The 16136-nt window shown below is 37.6% G+C and overlaps 1 protein-coding gene across 1 annotated transcript in view; it reads right to left on the bottom strand.

The window, feature by feature from the left end:
- Positions 1-15735, bottom strand: part of LOC115927724 — a 32445-nt gene extending 16710 nt beyond the window's left edge. The window contains exon 1 of the mRNA XM_030993944.1: positions 13887-15735. Coding sequence (XP_030849804.1) covers positions 13887-15735 — 1849 coding nt within the window. The remainder of the gene's footprint in view (positions 1-13886) is intronic.
- Positions 15736-16136: the final 401 nt, after the last annotated feature.

A 16136-nucleotide genomic window follows, 5' to 3' on the forward strand; every position in this document is an offset into this window, starting at 1 on the left:
TAACAAATAAATAAACAAAAACGGAGTAGGCCTTAATGCACCCATTCGGGATAAGCGGGCGGAGGGGGGGGGGGGGAGGCTTTCTGAAATCCATATATAGAAAGAAATTGATATTATTTGTTGTTATTTTAATAATGAATGACTGTTGTGCAAGACTAGGTAAACACCTTTATTAAACATTAATTTTTTTAATATCATAGTAAATTATTTCAATGTGTTTCTTGTTATTTATTGATTTAAGTCTTATAAACGCCTTGTCTGCGAGACTACGTAAAACTGGTTTTTATTCAATTTTGTATCTGGTTCTATTTTGATTATTTGAATTCAAACGACTTAAATTTCTGTTCCTTAAATTCTAGTATAAACGGCTGATGTGGAAGACAAACAGCGACGCCAATAATACTCTTGACGCTAACATGTGTAAACCTAACATTATTTCATCATCATTATGTAAACGAATTATACAGATATCCATGCTGAACATATTATATTTTTCATCATTAATATGGTAAATCAAACACTCCGAAAGACCAGTCAATTACAAACCTAGCCATGTAATGTCTTCACATGTACGTTATCTTTACTGTGTGTATATTTATATTATAATACCTACTGTGTGTAATAAACTATATCAAGTTGTAAATCAGTGGTGCAGTGTCAAAGAGGGAGCAACATGGCTCGTGCATTGCTCAGATCGTACTGAGAGAGAGAGAGAGAGATAGAGACAGAGACAGAGAGAGAGTGTGTGTGTGGGTATGGTTCTGGGTTTAAATGCAGTTTCCTTTCAGATTATTTAACCTGGTACTGATGAATTTATCTGCCATGCGATTTCCATGCATGTGACGATTCATGAAAATGTCGTTTGTTGTCCTAAAAATAGTCAAATAGCATTGTAGAAAAAGAAGATTAATAATCGTGATAATATATAATTCTCCCTCTCTCTTTCTCTATCTCTCTCTCTCTCTCTCTTTTAAATCTCCCAAACAGTGGAATCAACCGAGTAGAATCTTCAGAACATACCCAAAACATTGAACATAATAATAAATAACACAAATGTGATCATTTGCACAAGTTGATTCTTAATTCTTGTTCATGATAATTACCAACAAACGATTGCCAGATGCTAATAAGGATATACCTGAAGAAAATAAAAACAGTAATGAAGCATGTTATACTTTACAGACATTTAATAACAAAATTTGAACTCTAATTCCGGGAGATAATAATAGGATTGTAGGGAACTCATGGAGAAAACAACGTTAACACTGTTGACGCCATCGCGTGTATAAAACCAACCATTATTTCATCATTATGTAAACGAATGATACAAACTCCAATTGAAAATATCTCATTTTCATCATGACTGTGATAAACCATGCACTTCAAAAGACCAGCCAATTACAGACATGAGAAAGGGTAGCCGTAAGAGGTATTTGCATGTACTTCACCATCCTTGTTTCCATTTTTGTTTTATTGTAAGACCTACTTAGTTTGTTGTAAGTCAGTGGCGTAGATCCAAAGGAAGCGGGGGGAAATGGCACGTTTATTTCTCCAATTGTATTAAGAGAGAAGTAGAGAGAGAGAGAGAGAGAGAGAGAGAGAGAGAGAGAGAGAGAGAGAGGGGGTTGTTTGTTTTCCAATGGTTCAAATTCAATTTTCGTTCTTTTGAATTTACCTTACATGCGAATGCCATGCGACGGTACTTAAAAATAGTACCACAATGTCGTTTATTGTCATCAAAATATTTTCAAATAGCATTGAAATGACGATGAATAGAAAAAGAATTCATCGTGGGTAATTGTAAGAATATTCCTCTATCTCTCTCTCCGCTAAATCCCCCGCACAGTGGAATCTACAAAGAAGAATCAGCCGTGAAACGAATCATTGTGAGTCCAAGCTGAAAGAGTAAATTGCCACATCATGGTCGTATTAAAGAGTAGCTATGGCGACCGACTGTTGCTAACATTCAGCAATCTTGCCTTTTCTCTAATGACCAGATAGATATATTTGCCAGTGGATGTGAATCATAGGGCGCACTATCTTTAATCAACTACAATGGAAGGTTATCGTGACCACAATTCTTTTTTTTAATCAAGTAGCAAAACTTTACTTCTAATTTCTAACTGCAGTTTATATTAGAGATTGCTCCATATTCTGCCCCAAATAAGTAACGTATCCTTTCGCTTGATTGGATAGATATAAAAGCGTTTCTTCTTCATCCTTGTTTCTGTTTTTGTAATAAACATATTACTTAGTTTATTATAAGACCGACTGTCTGGAATAAGCTATATAATGTTGTAAATTAGTCACGTAGCTTCAGGGGAAGGGTTGAGGGCTATAAATAGGGCACGCCTTTTCTCCGAAGGTACTGTGAGAGAGAAATAGAGAGGGAAAGAGAGAGAGAGAGAGAGAGAGAGAGAGAGGCGGTGTGTATGACCCGGGGTTTAAATTCAGTTTTCCTTCATATTATTAAGCCTGGTAATGATGAATTTATTTGTCATGTGATTGCCATTAAACACTTCCATATTGTAGGGCTGTATATTGTATTCAAAGTTAACCTTTGAAGTTCACCTTGATTTCCTAAAAGATATAAGTTCAATGGTTGCTTTAAGCGTTGGTCTCATCCCACCGTGCGTATTTTTAGTCCGTACAGTTTTTTGGGAGGCCACGGCCGCCACGTTTTTCTGAAAACGTAGGGAGGGAGTACCGGCAACGCGCGTCACACGCACTGTGTAAGTACGTGGCCCGCACGCCACGCCTGGCCGTGAAAGGTTGCGTGCATCGTACGTTGCGCACGTGGTAAGTGCGTTGTACGTGCTTACAACGTACGGTCTCCGTGCGGTTGCAACGTTATCGCACGGTGGCCGTACTTACAAGTCCTGCTCACGTACGGTGTCCTTACTCACTCGCATGTTGTAAGTGCGTACACGTGCGATGAACTCGGTGTATATGTAGTACGACATTCCGATGTTCTCCAGAAGTCCCAGCTGTTGCTGCCTCAAGATGCCGCCCATTTCACCGAAGAGACTATATACTGCATAAATCAGTGCGAACAACGTGCGTTGTAAGTGCTTATGCGGTACGGTCCACATGAGTTCTGCTTGCTCATTGGATAGCTGAACTGGGGAAGTGGCGAGTAAGCACGGACCACGCACTTATCACGTGCGCCTTTAAAAGACGCACGGAGTCAGTGCGTTGTGCGCTCGTTGGCAGTACCGGGCGCGCACGTCACACGCACTGGGGTGAATCGGTAGCCCGAACGCAGCCCGAACGCAGCCAAAGTTCCTCGTGCACTAAAAGTGCTATGGTGTGTCTGCGTGCTCCCAAATCCGTACGGAGGCGGTAATCATCACGTACGGATACCCAAATTTTGCCCACTTTTTTGCATGTAGACAGCACGCACTTGCAAGTACGGCGGGATGTGACCACTGCATTAATGAGCCTCTTTAATTTCTGTAGATTCTGTGTCCCTATTCACAAGCAAGTGTTCGTCTCAATAGTGAATGGGTGAGAGCGAGGGGGAGAAAGAATGTTAATAGGAGGGAAATTAAAAATATCAATGGAGGGAGAGAGAGACATAAGGGCTGGGAGACAGAGAGAGAGAAATAGAATGAATGGATGGCTGAAGGAGGGAGAGAGAGAGAGAGATTGGCATTGTGTACCAGTTATTCTGTATTCCTAAACCGAAAGAAATTTAAAAATATGTCATGTATCGACTAGTTATGAAAACGAGTGTCAATATAAAGATATTATCACTACCTCACTACCCTACACAAGGAATCAATTACGCGTGAACCATTTGAAGAGCTATTCTCTTCAGGGGACTTTACTGCTTTTCTATTCGTCCACAATAAGGCCAAGTAAAAAATGATTCCCGGCTTCTCGCCCCCGCAAGCATTCTTTTGGCGCCCGCCTCCTTCTTTTTGTGGTTTCTTGTTACGTTATGATTTTATTTTAAGATGAAAAATTAATCCGGTGATACCTTAGATGTAGATCTAAAATAATGTTAATAGAAAAGGCATAGTACTGATGATTTAGATATAATAACAACAGTTATAACCTAGGTTTTTTATAGCGCATTTCTTCTTAAGAGAAAATAACAATGCGCTTGACAAAAACGACAACATTGCACATAACAACAAATTCATGAACTAAAGAAATATCAAAATAAGGACAAGATTATGAAAATTAGTCTATGGTGGTGTTGGGTTTATGATTTCTTTACGTTTGTTGTAACATTTTTGAAAGTATCTATGAACCACTTAAAAAGATTTATTATGATAACAATTAATTGTTATTATTTGTTTATAGTGTAGGCTCTAGAGATCTACTTAATTAAACGGTTTTTCTTTAAATAACATTTTATTTGACTCCTTATTATTTTTGTCCCAAATACTTTGATGTAGACCACTAAAAGGACAAGTTAATAGGCAACCATGGCTATTACTATTTGTATAAGCGGCCATCTAAAACAAAATATCAATGATATATTAAAAAAAATATATATATAAAAAAAGACGCCCAGTCCTCATTTTCGAAATCTGGACGAGAAACTAGGGATTGATTTGACATAGCCTATAATACATAGACCAAATTCTGTTCGTTGTAAATATTATACCTTTGATCGAGTGCATGCAAGCGCTTACCCAACGAATTCACCCACAAAAAAGGATTAAAAAAAGGCGTTTGTACGGTTGTAGTTCTTAATATAGCTATATAGTATTACTACCATAGTGCTACTACACGTCAATATGTAGTATTCTATGATTTCTTAGAGGAAAAAGGACACTTGTGAGGATGTAAAAGGGGAAATTTTCGAAAAAATAAGCACCTATAACATTTTAATAGGGGCATTTAACAGTGCTGAAAAGGGGCGTTTATGAAAAGGGTAAAGGTTTCTTATAATAAAAGAAAACGGACACTTGTCACAAGATAAAAAGGTTTTTATCAGAAATGAAAATTGGCCACGTGTCAAAATAAAATGGGCTTATATGAGGTGTAAAGAGGGTTTTTGTGAGAAAGGGATGGGGCTATTATTTAAAGGGAAACCAATGGAAAATGGGCACTAATTATAAAGAAAAGGAGCATTCGTTGAAGAAAAAGAAGCACCTATTATATTGCAATAAGAGCATTTATCGGAGGAGAAAAGGGGCATTTATTGGAAGGGGAAAGGCTCTTATTTTAAAAGGAATGGGAGCACACATCACAAGGAATTAGACACTTATTGAAAAAAGGGGCTACGTGTCAAAATAAAAGGGGCACTTATCAGAGGTAAACATTGGCACTTATTAAAAGGGGAAGGGATTCTTCTTACAAGGAAAGTAAAAGGAGAACCTCTCCTGAATTGTGTAGAGGCAATAATCAGGACAAAGTGCATGCATTTGGGGGGGGGGTAATTGTAAGGGTTATCCCCACCTCTTCCACCCTTTCCCCTGGAGTAGCGCCTCTGAAGTAATATAACTCAGCGTCAACAAGTCTAGTTGAACGTGATCAAATTGAGGACAATAACATAAATTTAACAATGCCTCGCTCGCATGGATGAACATTATAGAAATGTGTATTCAGTTCTTGACGGGTATCAATGTTGCACAGTAGGGGCATCGGAGGCTTTCAAGGTTAGGGGTGCACTGACAAAAAGGAGCACTCATTGCAAAAAGAAAGGGCACCTACAGATTGACTTGGTTTCGAATCCGAGACCTACCGGTTTTGAGGCCACTGGTCTGCCATTCAGCCATATCGCTTCTTTTCTTTTATAGTCCGTTTACTTTCTTTAATTTGTTCTGAAATGTTCTCCTTTCTAATTTTGTTTCTTTTAATTTTTGGGAAAGGGGGGGGGGGGTTCGCAAATGTTCTTAAGACATAAAGGAGAGACAAAATTTCTTCATTCTTTTGTTTACTGATCTTTTAAAAAAGCGTTTACAAATTGTGCAGTCTATTCAGGCACTTTCATCTTGAATGTATTATGAAAGGTGACAAAAATGAGACTTGTAACGCTGCATACATTTGAAGAAAGGGGTTTTCAATTTGTTCTCAAACTTGGCGCGGGAATATTAAAAACACATCCTGTGTTTTTTTAGCCTAGCCATCACCGCAAAGTACAGCTTACTCTGTTTTTACATATATAGGATATCAAAATGAGAGTCGTAGGCAGGGTCATAACGAAATTAAAACCTGTATTGCACATCCAAGATCAGAAAAATATAGCCCACAGAACACCGTAAGAGCACAATTTTTAATAAGTTAATGCAGCTTCAAAATGTTAAATTATATAAAAGAGAGCATGCTGTTTCAGGAACAGCTAAAAACTGACATTTTACTAATCCAATTTTTTTTTTGATGAGCTCTAGCTAAAAATATCACTATGTGTTATTTGCATGTTTATGTGGTGCCTTGTCATATGTATTTTCGAAAACCTAATCGTAGCTTAATCTTTCTATAGCGATGGACATAGCAAGAGGGCGCTCGACAACAATGCCTTGTTAGTACCCTTGATTGTAGGACAGTTTGGCCAACCCGGATTGAGTTTGGCTGAATATGATGAAAACTGTTTTGATGGGCTAGCACCAAAAAATATATATACGCCATGTCGTGACCTACTAAAAGCAAATTTGCCAAATTCTTCTAGATCCACTCCTGGCATCTATGAATAATGATATAACTTGCATGACCTCATATCAGTTGTTATCTCTACGCGTTTGGTACTAATAACATTTTTGTACCCATGCGCAGTTAGTATCTACGGACTGGAAATCCCCCCCCCCCCATCACACTCTGGATAAACTGTATTTATTACATCATTCCTCCAATATGGGCAAGGGGAAGGGAGCAATCCAATCCTCATTGTAATGACAGTAAACAAATTAGCCAATCTCAATGGCAAACGTTTGAAATAAATCTCGCCCATAATGAAAGAGTTATGAAAGTTTTAAATAAGATAAATGCGTTTCTCAAGTCAGCACTTTTGCCAATAGATTGTGACGTAGTTATTAAGACAACTGTCCTGTTTGTCGTGTACACAATATAGTTTTCACCCATATGCCCTCTCCCTAAATATCCTGCTAAATATCCATCACAGATATCCTATTATTACAAATCCTCTGAAAATAAAAGATTCCTCTCAGTCATCCATTCAACAAATAAATGAAATGTTCGTATTTGTTTGTGTTGGAACGAATAGGAAAATTGTATATCACTACATCACAGTGACATTACCGGTGTTGCCAATTTGAATATCCCCTAAGTGTAGTGATTACAACTCTCAAAATGTTATAGCTGTGATACCTTAGTGAAGATAAGAAATGCACCAGCCACACGTTGTGTCCCGGGTATCGACTGCACATTTTTTCATGTGGTTTATTACTAAAGCAGTCACACAAGGTGGCGCTAGTACAACTCATCCCTTCTTAATGAAAGAGTCATCAATATTATTGTTTATACATCTGTGATAACATTTATATTTGCTTTTACCACAATTTCGGGAATAAAGTACCAAATTGATTACTTGCTATAACCTAATAACTCAATGTTTATATATCTTCTTGTACATATATCATACGTGTAAGTTTTAATTGTCGAAGAGTTGTAATGAAATCAATGTTTACTATTTCCATTGTATCTTTATGCCTTTGCTTTGTTTCTCCTATTTTCCTTTTTCAGAACACATACACATATGTATTTATAACATTTTTCCTTAAACCACCACGATTAAAACAACATTTGTTTCCAGCTTACATTTTGTTTTTCCTTTTTTTTTTGTATTGCTGTTACACCGCATACAAAATCAACTTTATTTCATATTTAAATCATTAAATGAGTAAGATGTGTACTGTATTTGCGTGAATTACCAATGAAGCATTCTACTTCATCTATTGGACAATCCCATACTTAATACAAGTGTTATCGAACAACTCGTATACACTTCTAAAATTATCAACTACATATTTTGGTAAAATGCGTATCGATAAAGAATAAAATATTAAAAATTAATAATGTTACTTGAGTATCGTATGCAGCTGTAAAGATTGACTGAATGGAAATATCACTTACAAAAGCAATTACTATTAGACACAATTACTTAATCTTCCAACACATATATGCATCTTTTGTATGAACTTCGAGAATTTGTTCGTCTCACAAACCTATTAACAATACAATAAATAGTGCTATTCTAGTTGCAATCCAAGGTGTAGTTGTCGAACTAATGAATGAACTAATGTGTGTATGAATATACATTTATACATATAAAGTATATATAATACAAAAGCTGATTAATAAGAAAGATATGTACATTTTTACAAAAAGTACATTAATTACCTACATGCATTCCATGGGACTCATTGGGTATAATGTCTCAAATTCAAATGGTGATGTAAAGTACTGATATAAATTGCATTATTTTGATATAAATTCCCTGAGAATATAATGAATAATACCAAACGTAATACAAGGCCATTAACAAATAGATCGTTGTATTATGATATTATCCTAATCGAACAAAACCGAGTAAAGTAAGACAAAACCGGAAGGCCTGTTCTCCGAAAATATACTACATGTATAACTTCAAGTTCTGTTTCCGTTTCCTTCATCTCTCCCCCAATCAAATGGGGTGGGGGGGGGGGGGGGTACTCAGTGTTGAGGGCGTGTAACATTACATATATTTAAAGATCCACAATATCTATAAGAATGCATTTTCTGCAGTAATTTGCCATCAAAATCATCCCATATACACGTGTTATGTTTGTACAAGGTTTAGGGAAATAGTCCAATTCCAGATTTAAGTTATTTTCAAACTTCAAATAGCTTTTCAACACTTTTGAAAAGGCAAACAAAAATTAACAAAATTATTGAATAAAACGTATACTTAGAACCATTTGAAACTTTATAAACACCCAAAATCGTATGTTTCCTAAAATTCTCACAACTTTTCCCAAACAGCTGTGTTTTCATGATCTACATCGTCGATCATCATTAACACTTTATTCATGAGAAGTTCAAACTAAATGTGTTTACATAAATGTTTTTATTTCTAAAATATATAACAAACTGCTGCTTAGATAATTTGAAAAACTGTATAAAAAAAGGGAAATCAGGCATGAGTTACATTCAATAACATAATTACCAATGGCAATGCATAAAGCTGGTTAGCAGGGGCCTAAATTATCTAAACACGAATAAGAAATAACTTTAACTTCATTTGTAATGGAAGTTAACATGTTGACTACTGATTTAACATATTCCATATAGCTTTAATACAAAAATAACCCGGTTCCGGTAGGAAATGGGTTAACAAATACCAGGAAGTAGATCAGGTGGTATCAGGTATCAGCATGTCAACTTGACCGCGTAACAGGTTGCAACCTATTCAGTTTATTTTATGTCCTTGTCAAATATGTTCTTAATGTGTAGTTTATGTTATATAGCTGGTTGTTATATGAAATGTTGTCTGTTTAACTGAATGAAATAAAATTGAATTGAGTTGAATTGAATGTCAACTTGACCGCGTAACCACCTTACCATACTCCACGTGCGCATGTGCTGGTTTCCTTTGCGAGTGCGCATGCGCAAGTTTCCCTCGCGAGCTCAATCTGGGCCCACCGTCCTAAGACTGGGCTGGTGAGCATAAGTATGAGTTTGTTGATAACGCCATCTTCTTCCAGAGGATTATAACATATATTTTGTAACAGTTGCTCAATATTGTCTGTAAAAGTAAAGAATTAGTTATATGAGATGCAGTCGAATCATATCTTAGAAATCCACCATGTTTCCCAATCTTTCTTACTTCTAACTTTCCTCAACGCCCTTCCTTTTATTCCCTCCCCCTCTCGCTTTCACTGTCCTTCCTACCTCTCACTCTCCCTCTGGTATCCTTCTAATTTATTCATATTCCTCTGCTGGTGTTTTCATCCCCTCCCCCTTGCTATTTGTCTCTCCTCTCCTTCTACTACCCTTCTATATATTTGATTCGAATTCAAAGTTACATTACGCCCACAAATTGATATATGTTGTTTATATATTCTTTGTATGTAACAACATTATGAATGAATCATAACGTAGCAAACCAATTATTCCTCCGATATATCAATACTTTTTAACTACAATTTTTTTCTCTCTCTCTCTCTCGCTCTAGATTCCCCTCATCGCTTTCTTCTTGGACTTTCCACTTCTATGCTTCCTGTTCTTCATTCACCCTATTATGGTCATTCCATTTCCATTTAGTATTCAAGAACTGTTGCAATACCTGGCATGTTATATATATATATATATATATATGTATATTTATTCCGTGTAAGTAACGACAGATATGTAAATTATAACAGCTTTGGCCAATTTATTAACCTGCCCTCTCCTATCCACCCTCTTCTACATCTCTGTCTCCCCAACTATTTTGCTTCCTCGGTCGCTCTGCTTTAGCTTTGTTCTCTACTCCTCTACTACTCTCTTCTCTCCTCTGTCTTTCAGTTAAAAAAATCCTTACTTTATGAACTGTCGTATCCATACATGTTTGTTACTTATTATATTGTCCGACGTACGTCTTCAAAGCTTTATAAAATATTGCATGTTAACTTCTTTGAATTACTGTTTTTTTATAAGACGGGTTCTAGAATCTAAGCAGTTTGATTGGTTAATTGACATTTATTTGTCCCACCGTGCAAAACATATCCCATCTCCAATCAGTGCGATATCGATATTGCACTTGACCTGCGGGCGTGTGCATTATCACTATGTGCACTGACTAAACTTTGTGCACTGGCCCTGCCCTTACACATTCGCAACAGTGCACTATATGTTTAATATCAACTGTTTAGATAACCATTCTGTCGGGAAACACAATGTGGAGGCATAATATCTTCTCAGCCAACAATATTCACTTTTTACATATATTTTTCCAGATGACTAGTTAACAGATGTTCTATCATTTTTGCAAATGACTAGTTTACAGATATTCTATCATTATTGCAGATGACTAGTTAACAAATATTCTATAGCACTGGTATTTTCATGACCCTTAAACAACTCACACAAAGTTAAACCCTTGTGAAAATAAGGCCTTTTAGTCTTTCACAATAGCATAAGAACTATCTGACAATAAATCCATCACACTGTTACAAATCCGTTGACACAGAAGTAGAAGAAAAAGAAGAATACCGTAGTTCAGAAAATGTTTTGAGAACTACTCCACAGAGGAATACCAACAATTCTTTTAAGAATTACACTTTTCTTTTTGTTCACCCTTCAAGTTTTGTAATCTGCTCACGACCTTCTCAATCTCGATCCCTCCTTTGCCTTCTCTTCCCTCCTTTCTGTTCACCTAATTTTCGGTGTACACAACATTGAAAACGAAAACCCCAATAATCTTGTGTAAGCGTTTCATAAAACTGCATTCCATTATTATTCCTTCCTTTCTTACTCTTTTCTTTATACTTATTCCTTAATTCCTCTTAACACCTTATACAACATTAGCGGGTACTTTGACGACAGAATATATCAACAGCCTTTTCAGTAAGGCTACCACATGGTGTTACGGAAAGCCTCAAGTAGTGCATATTGGACACGTGCATCACTTAAAAGTACGCATGTGCTTGTAGTCGTCACTACGCAAAAGGAAGGCGGAAATTGAGGAAATATGAGTAGAACTTAATGGGTCATACCATTGTGAAGTGTCATTTTTAACATAATTGAATCAAATCATGCCTATTGTTATTCCATAACTGTACAATTCTTTTGTTGCACTATGAAATGCGGTTTCAAATTTGAAATGCAATTGTGAAAATGCTGACTTAATTAAAGAAGCCTGCACCTCGTTTTTTTTTTTTTTTTAAATAAATTTGGCGCCATATCAGTGCTCTGAATCATCACTAAACATTTAAATATGTATTTTGTTTTGGCCTACACTCCCCTAAAATTTGTTTATACATGTTCCTTTATGTTGGTCATCTTTATATTCGAGTTGGTCAGGACAAAACCATGAATACATAGGTTGAACAATTAACATGCATGTGTATTGCAATACTGTCCCGTGTTTGTAATGCTTGAGTAAAAGTTCAATAAAATGTTTTAGGAATTCTTCTTTAATATCTATCATTCTTCTCTTAATGGAGATAGCCATGTAAGATATCAGTGCAAAAAGATAGACAACATGGTATGCAGATAGTTTCAGGATGTTTTGAGTTAAATAAATGATTTGAAAGTTATCATTTCAATCGAGGTACTTGTTTTTCGTGTTTTGTATTGGTATTGTGGGTGGAGAAATTTATGTGTTATCTAGACAGGTGTTTTTTTAAGGGAGCAGAGAAATCGGGAGAAACAACTCAGAGGAGGTTTCAACAAAATTGGACAAATAGAAAATATTTTATGAGAAAGGTTAGGTTCTGTTCAAGCGATTACATTGTGAAAAAATCTTAAAGCAATTAGGAAGAGTCATTAGTAGGTGTTTACATGTGATACATGTACGCATCTATGAAGAGTTCAATTCAAATCATGCTCCATACAGAACATTAGTAAAATGATTTCTTTAATAATTTGAGGAACCTAGTTGTCTGTGAAGATTGAGTAATTTTACCCAATTACCCTGCAGTATAACAGGATTGATTCTCATTTGCAATCAATAATGGGAAATGGTGGAAATTTGAAAAGACATTTATCTCATAATTTAGATTTTATTGGCGTTATGGGTGTAGCATAATTTGAAACAATTTGTTCTTCTTGTATGAGCAATGTGTTGGTATATAGTCTAAACGAGTTATATGCATATGTGGGTGTGATGAGACATAAATGTAATGTTGTGTGGGTGGGTGGCTGGGTTGTGGGTGGCTGGGTTGTGAGTGGGATGTGGGTTTTTGTGTGTGATGTGGGATGGGAAGAAACATAAGCGTGAATTTACGTGGAGGTGTGTGACCGCGTTGTGGGTGTGTGATAGGTTTGATGATATATAAGTGCGTGTGTGGGTAGGCGGGGTTGTGTGTGTGGGTACCCCTATAGAAAGAGGGTGCGGGCGCACCTGCAAAACCTAGCCATACGTATCTGAAATGGAGGATGCAAAAACCAAAAGGAGAGTTGTAGGCCTACTATTTACTAACTGGGTTCACTTATTCCTGTTTTTCAATGTCAACCCCATGACAACTGTATGCTCTCATTCCCAAGTTTTATTGTAGAGGCCACTTTAAATGTTCCTGTAGGCCACGTGATAAGAGAGCTTGGATTATAAAAGCGGCACATTACAGTATGTCACCAATTACAGTACTACATTATGTCTGAAATCGAAATAACCAAACATCGCTGTAAAACAACTGTTATTCCTAAATCAGCAGATATGTCACTGATTTTGTTATTTGTCACTAAAGGGCTTTTTGAAACGCCCCCCTGATACTTCGAACTACTTTAAGTGCATTTACATATACATGTACGTTATGCGTGTGAATAAGTCGAACACAAATGATCTTAATGATTATATTATGTCAATTTATATTTAAGTAATTTACAAATATACCGGTACTCTCCTGCACTTAATACAAAGTATCTAATTATTACCCCGGATGTAGCTGAACCTCCCATGATAAGGAAATATTTTCCTTCTGTGTACGCTGGGTGGAGAGTGGCAAAAGTAGCTTAATGACTTGCCAATCGGTTATAGGTGCCACAGTGAGACTCGAACCATGGACCATTTTGATCCACAGCCCGATGTTGTATCAACTATATGCCCCAACACGTCTACATTAAACTTGTCAACGCACTTCTGGCTCCCCAAATAGACTAACACTGCACATCGGTTTTCACGAAATTCCTCCAAATCTTTAAAAGTGCCTCGACATTATCATGAACATGCATCACCATGAAACTCTTTTCCCTCAGGGAACATGTATCAGTTGGTCCCATGGTGTAGAGAAAACCTTCATTGTAGACTAGAGGCACCTGTATCTTCTTCATAAGGATACCAACGAAGACATCATCCCTTGAAGACAGCATTGGTGTCCGCAGTGCTTCCTGCAGAACGCGGACTACCAGGTCCATGGAAAGCACGTAGCCTCCACCCACGCAGTATTGCGGGAAGACCCTGCCGCTGTATTCTTCAGACGACACATGGTATTTGCTATTCTGATCCCTGTTGCGGTATTCCCTTCCTCCATCTCCTAGGTACAGTTCACGAAGACCCCTGCCATGGCTGTTCATCTCCTGCAGGAGGTTGATGATGTTTTCCAGATTTGCAAAGACATCGTCATCACCCTTCAAGAAATACTTTGCATTGCTGCAGTGATCTGCCGTCCAGGTCAAACCGAACATGTGTTTCAAGGTGAGGTTCTTGAACGTGTCGAGGAAATTCCCCTCTAGGAGATCACGGTTCTCATCGTGCTCTTCGTCCAAGGTTAATCTTAGCGCAGGATTCAATGGATCGGGTTGTCCAATGAGAAAGAACACCTTGACCTTCTTTGAGAGAGAACCCAAGAAGTCCTTGTTGGCCCAGGTTCCACGTATAGTGTCCCGGGAATGTTTACGTGCTGGATGGGATGAGATAAGCACTATCATGAACAAATCTTGCTCCACACAGCTGACCTCGGAACTTTCTCTAACAGTTTTCAAGACCGTTTTGAAATACCTGGCATTATCTGCAACTTTTCCCGCGTAGATTACATCCAGATCTGGGTTATCACACTCCTTCATGTACATCCTATCATGTAGCTGTTGCCAGATTGTAGGAATGTTATAAAAGATAGGGGATATTGCTGTGAATCGAGAACTCAAGGGACAAGCATCATTCGGTCCTATATGTTCCAGAGAGAAAGCGTGGCTATGTTTTACCTTCCAGCCATACGCCTCAGCACTAAGTCCAATCAGGGCATCAGCAAAAGGCACCAATGCTGGTGTTGACCAAGTGTATTTGTAGTGTTTTACCGCCAGGGCAAAAGGCATGATAATACCTCCTTGCAGGGAGCAGTAAACTGGGTAAAATTCACGATTCAATACGGCATTCCCGACGTAGAACTCGCTCGAGGCTTCATGAACAACTCTGGAAGAGTTGGATCGGGCCCCAAGAATAAACTTTGAGTTCTTTTCCTTTTTAAAGGTCCGTAGCAGCTTCGGCAGTTTGTCCAACCACATGAATGTTTTGTCGCTGGCCTCGATTACGTAATCGATTCGAGAACAAAATACGATAGTCCATCGAAGCCCAAGTAGAGATTTCATGGTGGTTGCTCGGACAGTATCAGTGAAATTCCCGACCAAAACATCGCCGTGTTTAGCTGACTCTTCCTTAAGCAGTTCTACCTCGTCCTGACTGGCTGGCCCACCCATTACAAATCTTACAAGAACACCATGTTTCCGACATTCCTCAGGGCTAGCCCATGTCTCTCGTATTTTACCCCGGAGTGCCACTCTCGATGGGGAAGAATGCAGAAGAATAATAACGCTTGTTGAACGCAGACCCTTTTTAGTACCATCAGCGTCACGTAGATGGCATTCACTAGAAAACCCAAACAGATCTACAAGTGCTTCAGAAAAATACTTCCTGTGTCTGCCCTTATAGCTCAAAGCCTTTGCCTTATCAACTCGTTCTTTATTCGGAGGCGTTATCCATGTCATCCTGTGCAAGAATCCAACCACTCCTCCAGAACCTTGAAAATTCGCAACAGTCTTGTGGTCTCTTTCGAATGTTTCGATTAGTATGATGAGAAGGATGACAACTATTCCTACCCCAATCAGTTTGACCAATATCTTCCGGTTGGAACGATTCATCAATGCCATGCTGCAATAACGCTTTGATCGAGCCTGTTGTAAATGAGTCCTATTGTTCCGAATCACTTAACTTCTCCACAAAATCTAGTATTATCCTTTATCGGTTAATCCAGTGCCAATATATGCTGCAGTCAGTACAGATTATGTACACGATACAAGTCTTTATAGGATTCTCAAGCTATTACACTTAGAGATGATACCCTTTACACAGACGTTTAACAAAATCCAGTATGCATATTTTATACAAAATAAAATCCAACGCATTTCGATTTCATTTGTATGGAGAATAGCTTCAACATTGAATGAATCTATATTCAACGTAGAACATTCACACAGGCGCACTTTGTTTCAAAGATTATGAACCAAGTGTCCAATCGTGTATTACTTTTTCTGCTTAATATTCTAGTTTC

Source organism: Strongylocentrotus purpuratus, unplaced genomic scaffold (assembly GCF_000002235.5).
Source record: "Strongylocentrotus purpuratus isolate Spur 01 unplaced genomic scaffold, Spur_5.0 spur5_scaffold_20, whole genome shotgun sequence".
Taxonomy (NCBI): Eukaryota; Metazoa; Echinodermata; class Echinoidea; order Camarodonta; family Strongylocentrotidae; genus Strongylocentrotus; species Strongylocentrotus purpuratus.